The sequence below is a fragment of the Xenopus tropicalis genome, chromosome 5, assembly GCF_000004195.4.
Source record: "Xenopus tropicalis strain Nigerian chromosome 5, UCB_Xtro_10.0, whole genome shotgun sequence".
Lineage (NCBI taxonomy): Eukaryota > Metazoa > Chordata > Amphibia > Anura > Pipidae > Xenopus > Xenopus tropicalis.
Window position 1 is genome coordinate 8,110,877 of NC_030681.2, and position 20,344 is coordinate 8,131,220.

A 20,344-nucleotide genomic window follows, 5' to 3' on the forward strand; every position below is an offset into this window, starting at 1 on the left:
AGGTGGATAATAATAGTCAGACAGGACAGACAAGTGTTGGTTCCGGTGCAGAACTGGGTCCCACTCTGTATGTGAATAGGGTTGGTACAGTATGTGTATTGCCCAATCCTTGTGCTCAGGATCCCCCCCCCCCCCAGCAGGAAGCCCTCACTGGCTGCCCCCAGCCTACTTCTACTGCCCTGGCCTATGGCAATAAGGCTACCTGACACCTAGGCCTTCAGCTTCACACCTTCTGGGGATCTTCACACCTTTCCCCCTAATCCCTGTCTGACATCTCCAGCCCCCTATAAAGCCCCACAAGGGGGCTCCCCATTCAGCATTCAGGCACAGAGGAGCTCACATCACTGTGGGAAGGGGCAGATTTGGTACAAACCCACGAGTGGCTGTGGCATTGGGATGCTTGGATATACCCAAGGGATGGAGCATCTCTATAGCAACTACTTCTCTCCCACTGACCCCCTAATGGGCTTCCCTTCTGCCCTGGGCTCCCTCATGGGAATGGGGTTCCCTCCTGTACAGCACAATCCAGTACAGCCGGCTAATGGGAAAGGTAAGTCTTTATTATACAGCTTCCCTCTAATAGATTCCCTGTATCTTCTCTGTGTGTAACGGGTTATATCCCCCCATAGGCACAAATGGGCTCAGTTTGTATTAAGGGTTAAGCCATTGCCCCAATATGGCGGCAGCAGATCTGCACTTTACTCCCAGTTATTATCTATCCATCTGCCCAATATGTAGGTGTATTTCCTGCAATAATATGTCCAGTAATTGTGCCTGATGGAAACTGAGCTCTTACTCCCTACTAATGGCGGCACCTACTTTCTATGTAATGTTGATGCTCCACATTATATAAAGACAGATTATCTGGAAGCTCCCTGCCTCCGAGCATCCTGGGTAATAGATCCATTACCTGTACTGAATAGGAAATGTACATTGCCCTGTGAGAGACCTAATTATGCAATTGCTGAAATCACATGACTAATTACTATTATATTTCATTAGCAGATATTAAGGCTGGGGATACTGGAGCCAATCAGACAGCACAGCACAAGGAAGCCACCAATCAGCAGAAGGTTTCCCCCACACCGACGTCCAATCGCAGGAAGAGAACTGTGTACAGCCCCTCAGATCTGGCCCAACTGGAGCAGTACTTCAGAGCTAATATGTACCCAGACATCCACCAGCGGGAGGAACTGGCCGGGCAGATGGGCTTGCCCGAGTCTCGCATTCAGGTAGGTGCTTATATGTCGTCTCCCCAGTCTGATAAAACCACCTTGTCCTATAAACCTACAACTTTTCCAACATACAGTAGTAAATGTTTAGCCAATGGAGTATTAAATCCTATAAAGTACCTAAAGAGATGTTACAGATTTGCCCTTATTGCCCCGCACTGGGCTCATTCTCTGCCTCTTTATATTCCAGGTTTGGTTCCAGAACAGGAGGTCAAAAGCCAAACGCCAAGGATCCAGATCTACCAAGCCGGCTGCTATGGGGGATTACTATAACAGCCCCCCAATGTACAACCCGGCACCTACAGCCAATGGCACAATCCCCGTAGCCCAACAACAGCGGGTTGTTCCCTACCAGCAGCAGGTCCAGCCATTGGCCACTCTACACTATGGCTTCCACCCAAACGTCTCCATGCAAGGAACCAATCAGAGCAGGATGTATTCATCAGCACCAGCTCCCCATCTCTCAGGGAAGGGGTCTCATCAGCACCCAATGGCTTTTCCACAGCAACAAGTCCAACCCATTATGGATTTACAGCAGAATTACTTCCATTTGCCCCAGGACCTCCTGTCTTACCCTGAATCCCCATGGGCTGCCCCCAGCCAGAGGCTCCCAGTACATCCGACAGCATCTAGTACCTACCCCCACAGTGACCTGCCCAGTAAGCCCATTACAAGCCACAGCACTAAGGGTATGAGCCCTGGCAAGGAGACTGAGAGAGACCTCGGTGGGAGACAGAGCCAAGTGTCCGTGCATTCTAACCTCATGTTGGACTTCCCCCCTAACAAGACCATCACCCCCGAGATGAACACCATCATCCCACAGATCCCAGGGGCTACAGGCTGGAGCAGCCAGGGGGGTACCAATGCCTACCCTACATGGGGGGCACTGCCCAGGGCAGGGTGTAGCCCCTACAGAGAGGGTTCTCCTGCCTCAGACTCAGGAGTCAGTGACACAGCTACAGAGTCAGTCTCAGACTGGGAAGAGAACATTATAAGAACTCTCTTCTGAATACTCAGAGACTGTGCAGCAAATATGGAACCTTCAGCATTTTATAGAGAGATGTGGGGCCGGACCCTGGGTACCACTCCGGGGGGCATAGAACTGGGGGGCCACAGCTTGTAATAGAACTCACACACTAAGGCACTTGGACACTTCTATGGGACACAGACTGGAAAAGCTACATTTATATTTAATCGCTACATGACTGATGAATGTTAATTTAATTGCACTAATAAAGTTTCTATAGTTTTTGGTAAAAGAGATTTTATTCTGATTGGTGTAAATTACTTTATTGCTTGGAATTGTAACTCCTGTGTATCAATAGCATCTGACCCCTCGGCCAAGTCATGGGTTGTTCCAGTCACGGGTTGGGAGATTGAGAATGTGGTAGGTCCAGGCAATTGCTGCTCTAGAACTGTAGATTGTAGATAGTAATAGTAAATTATCACTGACTGGTCGCTAATGGCAACTGCACTGGTGCATCTAATGGAGTAATGTAATAAAAAGTCTTCCATTTGATCACATCTACTAACTTTTAGGAACCAATGGGATGTTTGTCTGGAAACACCTGACCTGTAAACGCTACAAACTGATTGGTTGCTATAGGTTACTAGACGTGTAGAGTACTTATGGCCATTATACATTATATTATCCCCTATGTTTGTAAATGAGCCCTTATGTCTCGGAAATAGCCGGAGTGGATGGTTATCTGCCTAATAACATGGGCTGAGATGGTATCTCTGTTATCCAATAACTTACTGTGTATATGGGACTAAACAAGCCGTTTCACAAAGAATAAATAACTACTAAAATACAGGTCAATTCAATAGGGGGTAAAAGGAACAGTTGCTCAGTAGGATAGAGGGTTGCCCCGTGTCAGTCAATGAGAAATGTAACCGTGGGTAAATATGTTTTACCATAAAACTTTGCCTGGAAGGGTACATTATTTCCCATTACTTCAGTGTGAATAAACGTCAGGGCAGCTGGGATGTAACAATATGCCCCCACTTATACCCCAGGGTGCCACAGCCATGTGACCTGTGCTCTGATAAACTTCCCTCACACTTTACTGCTGCGCTGCAAGTTGGAGTGATATCCCCCCCCCCTCACCCCCAGCAGCCGATCAGCAGAACAATGGGAAGGGAGCAAGATAGCAGCTCCCAGTAGGTATCAGAATAGCACTCAATAGTAAGAAATCCAAGTCCGGCTTGGGACTCCTCCAGTTACATGGGAGTAGGAGAAACAATAGGTTAGCTGAAAGCAGTTCTAATGTGTAGCGCTGGCTGAAAGCTCAGACTCAGGCACACTTTACTGCTGCGCTGCAAGTTGGAGTGAAATCCCCCCCCCCCCTCACCCCCAGCAGCCGATCAGCAGAATCCTGCATTGTAATCTGTTTTTCCCATGGGGCTAGCCATATTCTTAATTTCCCACTACTACTAAAATACAGGTCACTTCAAGAAGCGGTAAAAGGAACAGTTGCTCAGTAGGATAGAGGGTTTCCACGTGTCAGTCAATGAGAAATGTAACCATGGGTATATATATAGGGCCACCATAAAACTTTGCCTGGAAGGGTACTGTATTTCCCCATACTAAGCTCAATTCAGCAGGAACAGCCGCTGGGACACCGGGACAAATCCTGCTGACCGATCCTCCCATGACGCGTTAAATTTAAGCACTCGGGGGAGGACGTTGGGTGGGGGCCCTGTGAGGGGGGTTAGGGGGGCCCCTGCGGGGGGGGTGCGGGCACCTGCAGGGCCCCTTGGGCGGGAGCCCACCTAACCCCCCAGTCCAATCCTGCTCCTAAGTTTGCCCATAGCCTGTACAGAGAGATACCATAAAACTATGGCACATAGGGATTCCCCTGTACTAAGCACAATTCAGCAGGAACAGCCCCCTAAGTTTGCTCATAGCCTGTACAGAGAGATACCATAAAACTATGGCACATAGGGATTCCCCTGTACTAAGCACAATTCAGCAGGAACAGCCCCCTAAGTTTGCTCATAGCCTGCACAGAGAGATACCATAAAACTATGGCACATAGGGATTCCCCTGTACTAAGCACAATTCAGCAGGAACAGCCCCCTAAGTTTGCTCATAGCCTGCACAGAGAGATACCATAAAACTATGGCACATAGGGATTCCCCTGTACTAAGCACAATTCAGCAGGAACAGCCCCCTAAGTTTGCTCATAGCCTGTACAGAGAAATACCATAAAACTATGGCACATAGGGATTCCCCTGTACTAAGCACAATTCAGCAGGAACAGCCCCCTAAGTTTGCTCATAGCCTGTACAGAGAAATACCATAAAACTATGGCACATAGGGATTCCCCTGTACTAAGCACAATTCAGCAGGAACAGCCCCCTAAGTTTGCTCATAGCCTGTACAGAGAAATACCATAAAACTATGGCACATAGGGATTCCCCTGTACTAAGCACAATTCAGCAGGAACAGCCCCCTAAGTTTGCTCATAGCCTGTACAGAGAGATACCATAAAACTATGGCACATAGGGATTCCCCTGTACTAAGCACAATTCAGCAGGAACAGCCCCCTAAGTTTGCTCATAGCCTGTACAGAGAAATACCATAAAACTATGGCACATAGGGATTCCCCTGTACTAAGCACAATTCAGCAGGAACAGCCCCCTAAGTTTGCTCATAGCCTGTACAGAGAAATACCATAAAACTATGGCACATAGGGATTCCCCGGTAAAGGGAACAATGACATAAAGGGGCGAAATACACAAACACATTGGCACCGGGGGCAGCGGCGCAGCGAGCGGAATGACACGTAGCGGGAAAGTCTAAGGATTATGCAGATTTGCAGCCATGGAACGAGGTGTTGGGCCGAGCAGGGAGGGGGGAAACCACTAGTGGGGGGGCTGATTATTATACATTTTACTCCACTTTTCATGCCAGAAATTCCTTCTTAAGTTCTTAAAGGAAAACTGTACCCCCAAACAATTTAGGTCTCTATAAAAATATATTGTATAAAATGCTCATATGTAAAACCCCAACTAAGATATAATTACCCCTTATTGGGGCAGAACAGTCCTATTGGGTTTATTTCATGGTTAAATGATTCCCTTTTCTCTGTAATAATAAAATAGTACCTGTACTTGATCCCAACTAAGATATAATTACCCCTTATTGGGGCAGAACAGCCCTATTGGGTTTATGTAATGGTTAAATGATTCCCTTTTCTCTGTAATAATAAAACAGTACCTGTACTTGATCCCAACTAAGATTTAATTACCCCTTATTGGGGCAGAACAGCCCTAGTGGGTTTATTTAATGGTTAAATGATTCCCTTTTCTCTGTAATAATAAAACAGTACCTGTACTTGATCCCAACTAAGATTTAATTACCCCTTATTGGGGGCAGAACAGCCCGATTGGGTTTATTTAATGGTTAAATGATTCCCTTTTCTCTGTAATAATAAAACAGTACCTGTACTTGATCCCAACTAAGATATAATTACCCCTTATTGGGGGCAGAACAGCCCTATTGGGTTTATTTAATGGTTAAATGATTCCCTTTTCTCTGTAATAATAAAACAGTACCTGTACTTGATCCCAACTAAGATATAATTACCCCTTATTGGGGCAGAACAGCCCTATTGGGTTTATTTCATGGTTAAATGATTCCCTTTTCTCTGTAATAATAAAACAGTACCTGTACTTGATCCCAACTAAGATATAATTACCCCTTATTGGGGGCAGAACAACCCCAGGCCCCAAGCATTCTGGATAATAGGTCCCATACCTATATGGACATATAGAAGCATAGAGATGATAGATTGATAGATAGATAGATAGATAGATAGATAGATAGATAGATAGATAGATAGATAGATAGATAGACAGACAGACAGACAGATATGCTCAGTAGACAAGACAGACAGACAGATATACAATAGACAGAGTAGAAGTGTAAATGCTTTATGTTGCTTTAGTATCATTATCACACCGGAGTCTCCCCATGGGGGGCTGTTGTACTGGGAGGTTCTGGGCCCCTTGATCTTGGCCCAAGTGAGAAATCAGCCTGCCCTGTTACCCCCAGGGGGGAAGTTACACCATACTGGGCAGTTCACCCCCAACAGACTGTTATTATGATGCAGGCAGAAATAATCTCTGTGTTTTTTTATTATATTCATATTTATTGTGCAGTTTTCAGGCCTAGAGCTGTAACTGCTGTCTGGGAACAATGAGACCCCAGCGCTTGGGGGATTTTTTTGCCCATAAGGAAGGGGATTCTGTGCAGGGGAGAAACCCCCCCGTGATACTGAATTTATATACAAGGGGTGAATTATGGAATTGGGCTGATATAATCATTCATTCCTGTTTTTTCAATGATTTACATCCTGCCAGCTTCATAGATAGATATAGATTGAAGATAGATAGATAGATAGATAGACAGACAGACAGACAGACAGACAGACAGACAGACAGACAGACAGATAGATAGATAGATAGATAGATAGATAGATAGATAGACAGATAGACAGACAGACAGACAGACAGACAGACAGACAGATAGATAGATAGATAGACAGACAGACAGACAGACAGAAGTGTATATGTTTATTATCATGGAACTGATGCAGATAGATATTATAGATACAGACAGACAGGTGGATAATAATAGTCAGACAGGACAGACAAGTGTTGGTTCCGGTGCAGAACTGGGTCCCACTCTGTATGTGAATAGGGTTGGTACAGTATGTGTATTGCCCAATCCCTGTGCTCAGGATCCCCCCCCCCCCAGCAGGAAGCCCTCACTGGCTGCCCCCAGCCTACTTCTACTGCCCTGGCCTATGGCAATAAGGCTACCTGACACCTAGGCCTTCAGCTTCACACCTTCTGGGGATCTTCACACCTTTCCCCCTAATCCCTGTCTGACATCTCCAGCCCCCTATAAAGCCCCACAAGGGGGCTCCCCATTCAGCATTCAGGCACAGAGGAGCTCACATCACTGTGGGAAGGGGCAGATTTGGTACAAACCCACGAGTGGCTGTGGCATTGGGATGCTTGGATATACCCAAGGGATGGAGCATCTCTATAGCAACTACTTCTCTCCCACTGACCCCCTAATGGGCTTCCCTTCTGCCCTGGGCTCCCTCATGGGAATGGGGTTCCCTCCTGTACAGCACAATCCAGTACAGCCGGCTAATGGGAAAGGTAAGTCTTTATTATACAGCTTCCCTCTAATAGATTCCCTGTATCTTCTCTGTGTGTAACGGGTTATATCCCCCCATAGGCACAAATGGGCTCAGTTTGTATTAAGGGTTAAGCCATTGCCCCAATATGGCGGCAGCAGATCTGCACTTTACTCCCAGTTATTATCTATCCATCTGCCCAATATGTAGGTGTATTTCCTGCAATAATATGTCCAGTAATTGTGCCTGATGGAAACTGAGCTCTTACTCCCTACTAATGGCGGCACCTACTTTCTATGTATAGGAAATGTACATTGCCCTGTGAGAGACCTAATTGTGCAATTTCTGAAGTCACATGACTAATTACTATTATATTTCATTAGCAGATATTAAGGCTGGGGATACTGGAGCCAATCAGGCAGCACAGCACAAGGAAGCCACCAATCAGCAGAAGGTTTCCCCCACACCGACGTCCAATCGCAGGAAGAGAACTGTGTACAGCCCCTCAGATCTGGCCCAACTGGAGCAGTACTTCAGAGCTAATATGTACCCAGACATCCACCAGCGGGAGGAACTGGCCGGGCAGATGGGCTTGCCCGAGTCTCGCATTCAGGTAGGTGCTTATATGTCATCTCCACAGTCTGATAAAACCACCTTGTCCTATAAACCTACAACTTTTCCAACATACAGTAGTAAATGTTTAGCCAATGGAGTATTAAGTATAAAGTTCCTAAAGAGATGTTACAGATTGTTTGCCCTTATTGCCCCGCACTGGGCTCATTCTCTGCCTCTTTATATTCCAGGTTTGGTTCCAGAACAGGAGGTCAAAAGCCAAACGCCAAGGATCCAGATCTACCAAGCCGGCTGCTATGGGGGATTACTATAACAGCCCCCCAATGTACAACCCGGCACCTACAGCCAATGGCACAATCCCCGTAGCCCAACGACAGCGGATGGTTCCCTACCAGCAGCAGGTCCAGCCATTGGCCACTCTACACTATGGCTTCCACCCAAACGCCTCCATGCAAGGAACCAATCAGAGCAGGATGTATTCATCAGCACCAGCTCCCCATCTCTCAGGGAAGGGGTCTCATCAGCACCCAATGGCTTTTCCACAGCAACAAGTCCAACCCATTATGGATTTACAGCAGAATTACTTCCACTTGCCCCAGGACCTCCTGTCTTACCCTGAATACCCATGGGCTGCCCCCAGCCAGAGGCTCCCAGTACATCCGACAGCATCTAGTACCTACCCCCACAGTGACCTGCCCAGTAAGCCCATTACAAGCCACAGCACTAAGGGTATGAGCCCTGGCAAGGAGACTGAGAGAGACCTCGGTGGGAGACAGAGCCAAGTGTCCGTGCATTCTAACCTCATGTTGGACTTCCCCCCTAACAAGACCATCACCCCCGAGATGAACACCATCATCCCACAGATCCCAGGGGCTACAGGCTGGAGCAGCCAGGGGGGTACCAATGCCTACCCTACATGGGGGGCACGGCCCAGGGCAGGGTGTAGCCCCTACAGAGAGGGTTCTCCTGCCTCAGACTCAGGAGTCAGTGACACAGCTACAGAGTCAGTCTCAGACTGGGAAGAGAACATTATTAGAACTCTCTTCTGAATACTCAGAGACTGCACAGTTGAAAGTAAAGGGGGTGGGAGGTACCAATCTATGGGGGCAGGATCAAGGCACTTGGGCACTCGGCTCTACGCAGAGCAATTATAGTCTATTGTTAGAATGGGCACCTTGTGGGCAATGTTTATAGCACAGTGATATTTATATATTTGAAATATTTTGGCTACAGAATTGAAACATATTTCTGTATATTATACTGATACTAATAAAGTATGTTGGTTTTATCATAAAATGTATGTTTTGTCTTTAGTACCCCCATACTGTACTGTCTAAGGGAAACACTATGGCACCCCCTACCCATATGTATAAATACAAATATACAGAGAAGGAATGTTCTGGGCACCCAATAAGCTGTACCCCCATACTGTACTGTCTAAGGGAAACACTATGGCACCTCCTACCCATATGTATAAATACAAATATACAGAGAAGGAATGTTCTGGGCACACAATAAGCTGTACCCCCATACTGTACTGTCTAAGGGAAACACTATGGCACCCCCTACCCATATGTATAAATACAAATATACAGAGAAGGAATGTTCTGGGCACCCAATAAGCTGTACCCCCATACTGTACTGTCTAAGGGAAACACTATGGCACCTCCTACCCATATGTATAAATACAAATATACAGAGAGGGAATGTTCTGGGCACACAATAAGCTGTACCCCCATACTGTACTGTCTAAGGGAAACACTATGGCACCCCCTACCCATATGTATAAATACAAATATACAGAGAAGGAATGTTCTGGGCACACAATAAGCTGTACCCCCATACTGTACTGTCTAAGAGAAACACTATGGCACCCCCTACCCATATGTATAAATACAACTATACAGAGAAGGAATGTTCTGGGCACACAATAAACTGTACCCCCATACTGTACTGTCTAAGGGAAACACTATGGCACCTCCTACCCATATGTATAAATACAAATATACAGAGAAGGAATGTTCTGGGCACACAATAAGCTGTACCCCCATACTGTACTGTCTAAGGGAAACACTATGGCACCCCCTACCCATATGTATAAATACAAATATACAGAGAAGGAATGTTCTGGGCACACAATAAGCTGTACCCCCATACTGTACTGTCTAAGGGAAACACTATGGCACCCCCTACCCATATGTATAAATACAAATATACAGAGAAGGAATGTTCTGGGCACACAATAACCCACTGTACTGTCTAAGGGAAATGGTGCAGCATCTACTATCCATATATAAATATAGACGGATAAAGAAGTATTACTTTGTGCACAGAATAAGCAATACCCTCATATATAGGGAACAATATGGCATTTTGCCCCTATTTTAAACAAGTATAAAAACATTAAGCCCAATTTTCAAATGTTTTATTATAACTGAAAGTTACAGTGATAGATACAGATTCACTCATTTCAGCCAAACAGGAAATCCTTTGTTGCACCGTGTCTGATGCAGTCAACATTCAGGTACAGAGTACAGCACTGGGCATCTTTTATAGGCTGGGGGAGGACATTTCCTTTGCCCACTTCCTGATCTTCCTTCCCGAGCAGGAAGTCAAGCATGGCAGGGAACTGCTTCCTGTGACAGAATATGGAAATGAATTCTGTATCAAACTACAGGAATATTAAGTCTATGTGTCTCTTTCTTATAAGAACAATGTATATTAATGTATATTTGTAAGGTTTGTGCCCCATACACAGACAATTTGGTGTAAATCCTATTCTACTGCCACAAGGCTTCAGACTAGCAGAGGGAGCTAAACATGTTCATTTGTTTTTCTATCATAAAACATTACAATTTCCCCTGTCAATGTGGCCCCTGCAGCAGTATGATGGGCTGCCCACTGCCCAGAACCCTTCACTGAGGTAAAAGATTACCAGACTCTAGGGGGCCATTGCCCCAGGCACTCTTTAGAACAGGTGGACTTACCTGCTGTTTATGGGGCAATGGCCATTCTGTATCAGAAAGACCCGCGCAACCTGAGTGGTAGGGTGTATAATACAAAACATGTAGCATTAATGGCAGTGAGGTTGGGGAATGCCCTTCCTAGTGATGCTGTAATGGCAGATTCTGTTAATGCCTATAAGAGGGGCCTGGATGAGTTTTTGAACAAGCAGAATATTCAAGGCTATTGTGATACTAATACCTACAGTTAGTATTAGTGTTTGTATATATAGTTATGTATGTGAGTGGATAGATAGGTAAGTATAGGTTGTGGGTGCTGGGTTTACTTGGAAGGGTTGAACTTGATGGACTCTTTTTTCAACCCTATGTAACTATGTAACTATGGAAGGCCTGGGTAACACAAGGGTAAGAACCATATGTAGAAACCTGGTATAGTGCCTACATTCCATATGTACAGTGGCACATAGCCAGCTTTCAGCTCCTTCCATTGCCTCCTAAATGGCAAAATAAAACAAAAGAGCATAGTCTTGTAGCAATCGCCACTAAAGGTCCCCATACACGGTAAGATCTGCTCGCTTGGCGAGGTCGCCAAGCGAGCGGATTTTCCCCCGTTATCCCCACCTACGGGTGGGTGATATCGGGGAGCTTGAAGTTAAAAAAAATAATAATCTGATCATTTGGCCCTGGGGCCAAACGACCGGATTATGTAGGCGGCAATGGGGCAGTCGGTTCGGGGACCGCATCAACGAGCCGATGTGGCCCCCGATCCGACTGAATCTTTTAACCTGGCCGATCGATATCTGGCCAATTTCAGGCCAGATATCGGTCGGCCAGCCCGCTCGTTTCTGCCCCTACACGGGCCGATAAGCTGCAGAGTTGGTCCAAGGGACCCATATCGGCAGCTTCTATCGGCCCGTGTATGGGGGCCTTTAGTTCCACAGGGCAGGGACCACCTACCTCTTGTCTCCTTGACATATAGCTCTAAAGCTGGCCATACACGCGCCAATATAATCATATAAAACCTGTCAATGGGACAGGTTAGAAAAGTTTGGCCAGATAAGGATAAACTCTGTGCAGTATTGTGTATCTGCCGATACCCTTGGGGCCCTACAACGGGAGCCACTTTGGTACCATTGGTGCCTGTAACTATTTCATGCCCAGAACCCCCTCCCATTGGTTATATTTAGGGCTTTATCCTACAGTTTCAGGCTGAATGTGAGTTTTAGATTGTTGCATTTAAACAAACGACCGATATCCAAATGTTTGCTGGAAGAAGACTAAAAACTGAATGTGCCGGCTTTAATCTTTAATGGAACAGTATTTATACTGTATTTATGTATAGTAATTATTGTAAGAACCCCTGTTTGTCCTATGAATGTGTTGTTCTGCTGCACATAAGTAGCGCTATATAAATAAAACTATACATACACACATACAAGCTGTATGGGAGCTGGTGTATTTCTGTGCCATAGCCCTACACAAGCCCATGGAGTCCCCGGGCAAGTTGTGCATTACACACAGTGTATTTACACTCGCACCTCACACTCAGGCGTGAATATATTAGCCCAGCCTGGGTGCAAGGATCAAAGCCCGGCCGTATTTACCTTTACACATGATCAAAGCTCAGCCTGATGCACTACAAATCCTTTGGCCTGAGTGGCTACCCACACACTGAGGGAAGGTGGCAATGGCTCAGCTTTGCATATCCCCGGCCCACATCCCAGCGAGACAGTGGGCTTGTGATTTCCTCTGTCAGACAGCAGCTACCTGCCCTTTGTGGGTATGTGTATACCTCCTGTGTATACCTCCTGTGTATACCTCCTGTGTATACCTCCTGTACAGGCCCTTGTCTCCCTTTATTTGCCAAATTAGAATAAAGCTCAACAAAATTCCTCTCTTCCACAGGATGTGCCTGGGCTACTTCCCCTTCATCGGATATCTCTGCTGTCTATATATATATATATATGTATCTTATTTATAAGCAGGGTTTAGTTTGCCTTTATTTTATCATCAATTCCCAGCAAATATATATGAAACTGTCTACCCAGTGTCCAAGTTATAATATAATTGGGAATAATTTACCAAGGATGTTACCTGGTGGTATCATTTGTAGAGTTTTTAGCACAAAGGCACATACAGTGCAGGACTGGGTGCCCTAGGGCCCACTCTCATAGTAAGTACATATAGATAGTGCCAAATTACTTAGCTTTTTATACTGGAAATAAGAAAGATTGATGGGAATTTCCCTAGGATGGGGCACACTCGACTGGGGTTCAAAATAGACCCTGGCATTCCCAGTACCCAGAGGCACAAACAGCCCCCCCCCCCAGCCCAATAAATAGTGACTGTCTGTGGCACCTTACAGCCCCCCTGGCATTCCCAGTACCCAGAGGCACAAACAGCCCCCCAGCCCAATAAATAGTGACTGTCTGTGGCACCTTACAGCCCCCCTGGCATTCCCAGTACCCAGAGGAACAAACAGCCCCCCCAGCCCAATAAATAGTGACTGTCTGTGGCACCTTACAGCCCCCCTGGCATTCCCAGTACCCAGAGGCACAAACAGCCCCCCCCAGCCCAATAAATAGTGACTGTCTGTGGCACCTTACAGCCCCCCTGGCATTCCCAGTACCCAGAGGCACAAACAGCCCCCCAGCCCAATAAAAAGTGACTGTCTGTGGCACTTTACAGCCCCCCTGGCATTCCCAGTACCCAGAGGCACAAACAGCCCCCCAGCCCAATAAATAGTGACTGTCTGTGGCACCTTACAGCCCCCCTGGCATTCCCAGTACCCAGAGGCACAAACAGCCCCCCCAGCCCAATAAATAGTGACTGTCTGTGGCACCTTACAGCCCCCCTGGCATTCCCAGTACCCAGAGGCACAAACAGCCCCCCCAGCCCAATAAATAGTGACTGTCTGTGGCACCTTACAGCCCCCTGGCATTCCCAGTACCCAGAGGCACAAACAGCCCCCCCATCCCAATAAATAGTGACTGTCTGTGGCACCTTACAGCCCCCTGGCATTCCCAGTACCCAGAGGCACAAACAGCCCCCCCCCAGCCCAATAAAAAGTGACTGTCTGTGGCACTTTACAGCCCCCCTGGCATTCCCAGTACCCAGAGGCACAAACAGCCCCCCCAGCCCAATAAATAGTGACTGTCTGTGGCACCTTACAGCCCCCCTGGCATTCCCAGTACCCAGAGGCACAAACAGCCCCCCCCCAGCCCAATAAATAGTGACTGTCTGTGGCACCTTACAGCCCCCCTGGCATTCCCAGTACCCAGAGGCACAAATAGCCCCCCCCCCCCAGCCCAATAAATAGTGACTGTCTGTGGCACCTTACAGCCCCCCTGGCATTCCCAGTACCCAGAGGCACAAACAGCCCCCCCAGCCCAATAAATAGTGACTGTCTATGGCACCTTACAGCAGCCCCTCTGGCATTGGCCAGAACCCACAGATTGCCAGTCCGGGCCTGACTAGTAGGCCAGTCTGACTTGCATAAATCAGCAAATAAACAGTATTTTGCTAACAAAGCAATTGCTGTTTTTCACTCATACTGAACGATCACTAACACGGTACAACTCCCTTGCGCTGCTTCTGTACAGACCCCGCTAATAAACACCATCATTAAATAAATGAAGTAAATACTTAGAGACATTCCCAGAAATACCCACCCTCAAGCTAAACTTGGCTTGTAATTAATGGGCCGCTAATGGCACCGCCCGGAAACACATATCTGGACGTTTGCTTTGTTTGACGGGGGCTCGGGACAAAGAGACCTAATTTGTGTATTGAGTCAGGAAACCTGAGGGTCCGGGGCAGTGATGGTTATGAATGACACAGGGCTGGGGGGATTATATGTCCCATTGTAACCCTGTGATGTCTGACAGAACTGTGAGGTCCAAGGAATTAATAAACACTGCTTTAGTGAAGTGCCATATGGGGCAATGTAGGGGGGATTTTGTAACCCATTTGCCTTCCTCTTCTGCATCTTTGCAGCTTTCAAATAGGGGTCAGTGACCCCGGCAGCCAAAAACGATTGCTCTGTGAGGCTCCAGTTTTATTGTTACTTTTTATTCCTTATATTTCTATTCAGCCCCATCTCTATTCATTTTCCAGTCTCTCATTCAAACCACCGCCTGGTTGCTAAGGTAAACAAGATCCTAGCAACCAAATAGCTGAAATTCCAAACTGGAGAGCTGCTTAACAAAAAGCTAAATAACCGAAAAAAAAACACAAAAATGCAAAATGGAATTCAACTGCAAATTGTCTCAGAATGTCAATGTCTACATCATACTAAAAATTAGTTTAAATGTGAACTAGCCCTTTAGCTACGAATTTGAGTCCTTCAAACTGATTCGGCAGCTTTCCTGCCCATGTATGCAGCCCTGCCCTTATTGGCTGCCTTTGGGCAGGTGGTTGGTACAGGGCCCCTATGTGGGCTGTGGCTTCTTCTACTCCCTTAAGGTGCCCATACAGGGGCCGATTGTAGCTGCCGATATTGGTTCCTTAGACTGATTCGGCAGCTTATCGGCCCATGTATGGGCATTATTGACGGGCCTGCCCGACTGATACCTGACCTGAAATCAGCCAGATATCGATCGGGCAAGTTAAAAAATTTAGTCGGATCGGGGACCGCATCGGCTCGTTGATGCGGTCCCCGAACCGACTGTGCCATTGCCGCCGTTAGAATTTGATTGTTTGGCCCCAGGGCCAATTTAGCCTACATTTTCCTGATCTCGCCCAAGCGAGCGGATCTTAACGTGTATGGGCACCTTTACCCTACGGGCCGCGCTAGATTCAAACAGCAGTTCACAGGCTCTGTCTTTGAGCACAGAGGCCTATGGCTAGTAACACAGTGGGCACATTGGCCTACATGAACTCTAACACCAGGCTCAGCGCCGGATTTCAAATCCGGGTGCCCCAAGGCCGCCCGCCCATTTGCCCCCCCCCCACCCTCTCCATGCGCGCGCATGCGCAAACAAACCTCTCTCTCCCCGTACCACCGCCTCCCCGCCGCCGCCGCGCAGGGCACATGCGCGCCCATTTAAACTCTGATACGGAGCAGTGGGGAGGAATCCCCATTGCTCCGTATGGGAGAAAATTTCACAATATCATTGTGGCGGGGCGGCATTTTTGCCGCCCTAGGCCCGGGCCTTTGTGGCCTAGCCACAAATCCGGGCCTGACCAGGCTAGTTACCCTCTTATGTCTCAGCCCTCTTGCGAGCAGTCCTCCCCCTAGTGTCCCCGATCCTCATCCAAACGTAACTGCAAACCATTTTTGTGAATTGTTTATATGTACATGTTAACTGTTCTGTCTTTCGTACCCCTCTATTCTGTAAAGCGCTACGTAAATTGATGGCGCTATATAAATAATAATTATAATGTACAAAGAAAATGGCCAATCAAAGCCATATTTTGCACTTTACCCATTCCAGTGAGCATTTGAGTGCATCTGGTGGCACAAAGGATTGCACCAAGGCTATTGGCAGTAAGGCTGGGAGTTGCTGTTCAGCTAGGAGGGCCACAGGTTATGCTATCCTGATTTTGATTTATATCATTTCTATTTTCCTCAGATGGAGCTCAGGTTTCTGCATTGCCAGTGGTCTCACTCAGAACTCTCTCACCTTCTCTATGATAGACATTAATAATCTAATAATCATTTATTTATGAGGGCTCATGTCTTGGCATGAATGGATGTCTTGGGGGGGGGGGGGCAGGTGTAAGACAAGAATAAGGCTCACTCTGTAATTAAGCACCAATGAATGATAGAGCTAATTAATGTCTCTGATCACCCAGCACCTTTTGTCCTTGCTCACTGTGATGTTCCCCTTGTATGGGCCGAATGCACCACCTGTCTGGCACAATCCTGTTCTTCCAAGGGCTTTATCTCTTGTTATTGTCTGCAGTCCATGCTTATAATCCACTTGGTGTGAGTGTGGGGGGCTCGGGGGTTACGCACACAGTGCCGAGCACTAGACTGTGGGACAATCAGAGGTGTTAAAGACTCATTTACTGGCTTCTCAGTGACTTGTGATCCGCTCCTTAGCAAACAATGGGACAGTTAATCTTATGAGCCTTTCCAGCCGTCCTGTTCGCCTGTTAGTAAAAAGGGACCTACAATGTCAGGGTAAATTCTGTACATGTTTATTTTTTTAGTTAATTAAACCTGTTAAATACGCAAGCACAATATAGTATCCACTACTTGTTGGCAAGGCTTATGGCACCATGGCCCACCATTCACACACAACCTATAATGGCACGCTCCTGTCATAACTGAACATTTTCTATGCCCAGATGGCTTATGGGAAGTGATTGTAAGTTGTGCAGTGCAAGGATTGTGTTTGGGCACAAGTACATATAACAAATGTTGGCAATTGGCTCACCAACTTCCATTTTAGAGCAACCACAACTGCAGTTGCGGCTGTAATGACCCCTTAGTGCAAGCCATGGTCCTCCTTTATAGTGGTGGTCTTCCCTATCTCATTTGGAAATAATCTGGTCCCAGCATAAAATATGGCACATAGCTGAGTTTTTTAGGGTGAAGACACACAGAGATATAAGTAGCAGCTACTTGTCGTGGCTACTAAAACAGACAATGCTGATCATTTACTGATAATTGTCTCTACGTGTGTTTTAGCAGACGCAATTCTCAGTATTGTCTATGGCAGGGGATTTTCTGGTGTTTAGTAGCCGTGACAAGTAGCTCATACTAAGTAGCTCCGTGTGACTCTTCTCTTATGGTCCCCATACACGGGCCGATACTAGTTGCCAATATGGGTCCCTTAGACAGATTCGGCAGCTAATCGGCCCAATGTTTAGGCACAGGGCCAAACGATCAAATTAGCCTGGATTCTCCCGATATCGCCCACCCATAGGTGGGGGATATCGGGAGAAGATCCCCTCGCTTGACGATGTCGCCAAGCAAGCTGATCTTATGGTGTATGGGGACCTTTAGTTTTCTACTGAAGGCAACTTTGCATGAGTTTGGAAAACCGAAGCGATGTGTAGGCCTTTCCATGGGCGACACCATTTTGTTGCCGGTGGAAAGGCATTTGGGAGCAGTTAGTCACCCGCGGTAGCAGAGATCTATGGCGGGCAACTAACTCACTCCATGGCACATAGGACCAGGTATTGGTTCTGATGAGAGGGTCAGGTCAGGGGGAGGGAAGAAGCTGAGAGCCCTGGCTTTATAATATTAGCTGATATTATGATTATGAGGGGTCTCAATTTTTTTAGCACTTCTCAGCCTGCAGAGCTGTCAAACCCCCCTATATTTGCTGGAGAGTTACCCAATTTTGGTGGCTAACCCATATTCCGTAAGTGCTCGGAGACATCATTTGATGCATTTGCACGTCACTTGCATGCGTGATGTACGTGATGTCACTTCCAGGTATTGGAAAAAAAATTGGGGGCATTTCCCCCCGGTACCCACACAAATTGATGCAAAGCACAATAAAGTCACTTAAATCTAAATATCATGGAAACTGCGCAAAGTTCTATAAATTAGAAAAAATACACATTTTTCCCATTTGGACTCAATCGTACTTTAATGAATGGGCCCCTTAGGGTTACTGCAGCCAAGCTGAGTAGGGAAATGCCGTAGTCCCGGAGTCACACAGCAGTAATAAAACGTTAATACAATATTGTTACCAACTGCTCATTGTGGTATCAGACCCCCCGTACATACAGTCATGAGTCAGAAATGGCCAGAGGCAAATACACACGGGGCAACCTGCAAAGAATAACAGTTCATGATACAAGACAGGGCAGTATGGGCTGAGTTTCAGCAGTCTGTCAGTTTATTGTATGGGGCCAGTCTGCACACATTGATCTCTATGGGAATACACAGAGCCAAGTTGAGCAATGGCGTCATTTCCTGTTCCTGATGTCACTTCCTGGACAAAGTGCAGGGATAAACCCCCCAGCAGCGTGAATGTCCTATTCACTTGCTTCTTTTATAGGTGTCTGATGTGTAGACACAAAAACACAAAACAAAAGTCAGAAACAAAAGTGTCAGCTCCCATTGCACCTGTTGTATTGTATTGTATTGTGGTGCAATGAGTGTGTACCCCCTTCCTCTTCCTCTGTCACCCCACTATGCCCATATTCTTCTAAATAAACATTATTCATCCCCACTGTAAATCAGCATGGTCACTGGTCTACCCACCTAATGTGAGCTTCCACCTCTGTGCCAATATGGCTGGTTACCCCAATGTTTCTATATATCTGTAACCTTGTTATGGGCTAAGGGGGCCCAGCCTGAAGGCCAGTTAGGGGGGGGTTTGGGGTGAGTGCTTATTTGTGCCCTGGGTACCCCTGGAACTATAGCAGGGTGACAGTTACCCCAATGTTTCTATATATCTGTAACCTTGTTATGGGCTAAGGGGGCCCAGCCTGAAGGCCAGTTAGGGGGAGATTTGGGGGTGAGTGCTTATTTGTGCCCTGGGTACCCCTGGAACTATAGCGGGGTGACTGTTACCCCAATGTTTCTATATATCTGTAACCTTGTTATGGGCTAAGGGGGCTCAGCCTGAAGGCCAGTTAGGGGGGGATTTGGGGTGAGTGCTTATTTGTGCCCTGGGTACCCCTGGAACTATAGCAGGGTGACTGTTACCCCAATGTTTCTATATATCTGTAACCTTGTTATGGGCTAAGGGGGCCCAGTCTGAAGGCCAGTTAGGGGGGGATTTGGGGTGAGTGCTTATTTGTGCCCTGGGTACCCCTGGAACTATAGCAGGGTGACTGTTACCCCAATGTTTCTATATATCTGTAACCTTGTTATGGGCTAAGGGGGCCCAGCCTGAAGGCCAGTTAGGGGGGGATTTGGGGTGAGTGCTTATTTGTGCCCTGGGTACCCCTGGAACTATAGCGGGGTGACTGTTACCCCAATGTTTCTATATATCTGTAACCTTGTTATGAGCTAAGGGGGCCCAGCCTGAAGGCCAGTTAGGGGCGGATTTGGGGTGAGTGCTTATTTGTGCCCTGGGTACCCCTGGAACTATAGCGGGGTGACTGTTACCCCAATGTTTCTATATATCTGTAACCTTGTTATGGGCTAAGGGGGCCCAGCCTGAAGGCCAGTTAGGGGGAGATTTGGGGGTGAGTGCTTATTTGTGCCCTGGGTACCCCTGAAACTATAGCAGGGTGACTGTTACCCCAATGTTTCTCTATATCTGTAACCTTGTTATGGGCTAAGGGGGCCCAGCCTGAAGGCCAGTTAGGGGGGGATTTGGGGTGAGTGCTTATTTGTGCCCTGGGTACCCCTGGAACTATAGCGGGGTGACTGTTACCCCAATGTTTCTATATATCTGTAACCTTGTTATGGGCTAAGGGGGCCCAGCCTGAAGGCCAGTTAGGGGGAGATTTGGGGTGAGTGCTTATTTGTGCCCTGGGTACCCCTGGAACTATAGCGGGGTGA

General features: G+C 47.0%; 2 protein-coding genes across 4 annotated transcripts; both read left to right on the forward strand.

The window, feature by feature from the left end:
• Window positions 1-295: 295 nt before the first annotated feature.
• On the forward strand, window positions 296-2,495 carry LOC116411062 (homeobox protein Mix.1-like). 2 transcript variants are annotated; one of them, XM_031902870.1, is made up of 3 exons: window positions 296-550; window positions 1,003-1,232; window positions 1,423-2,495. In XM_031902870.1, exons 1-3 carry the CDS (start codon window positions 397-399, stop codon window positions 2,239-2,241), a joined length of 1,203 nt encoding a protein of 400 aa, XP_031758730.1. In that variant the 5' UTR covers window positions 296-396; the 3' UTR covers window positions 2,242-2,495. The 2 variants fall into 2 exon arrangements, with proteins under 2 accessions (XP_031758730.1, XP_031758732.1); XM_031902872.1 differs by having other exon boundaries at window positions 1,006-1,232.
• A 4,661-nt stretch (window positions 2,496-7,156) lies between these two features.
• Window positions 7,157-9,259, forward strand: LOC101734579 (homeobox protein Mix.1). Of its 2 annotated transcripts, none has more exons than XM_031902869.1 (3): window positions 7,157-7,412; window positions 7,777-8,003; window positions 8,194-9,259. In XM_031902869.1, the coding sequence occupies exons 1-3, from the start codon at window positions 7,259-7,261 to the stop codon at window positions 9,010-9,012; spliced, it is 1,200 nt and encodes a 399-aa protein (XP_031758729.1). In that variant the 5' UTR covers window positions 7,157-7,258; the 3' UTR covers window positions 9,013-9,259. The 2 variants fall into 2 exon arrangements, with proteins under 2 accessions (XP_031758729.1, XP_031758728.1); XM_031902868.1 differs by having other exon boundaries at window positions 7,158-7,412; window positions 7,774-8,003.
• Window positions 9,260-20,344: the final 11,085 nt, after the last annotated feature.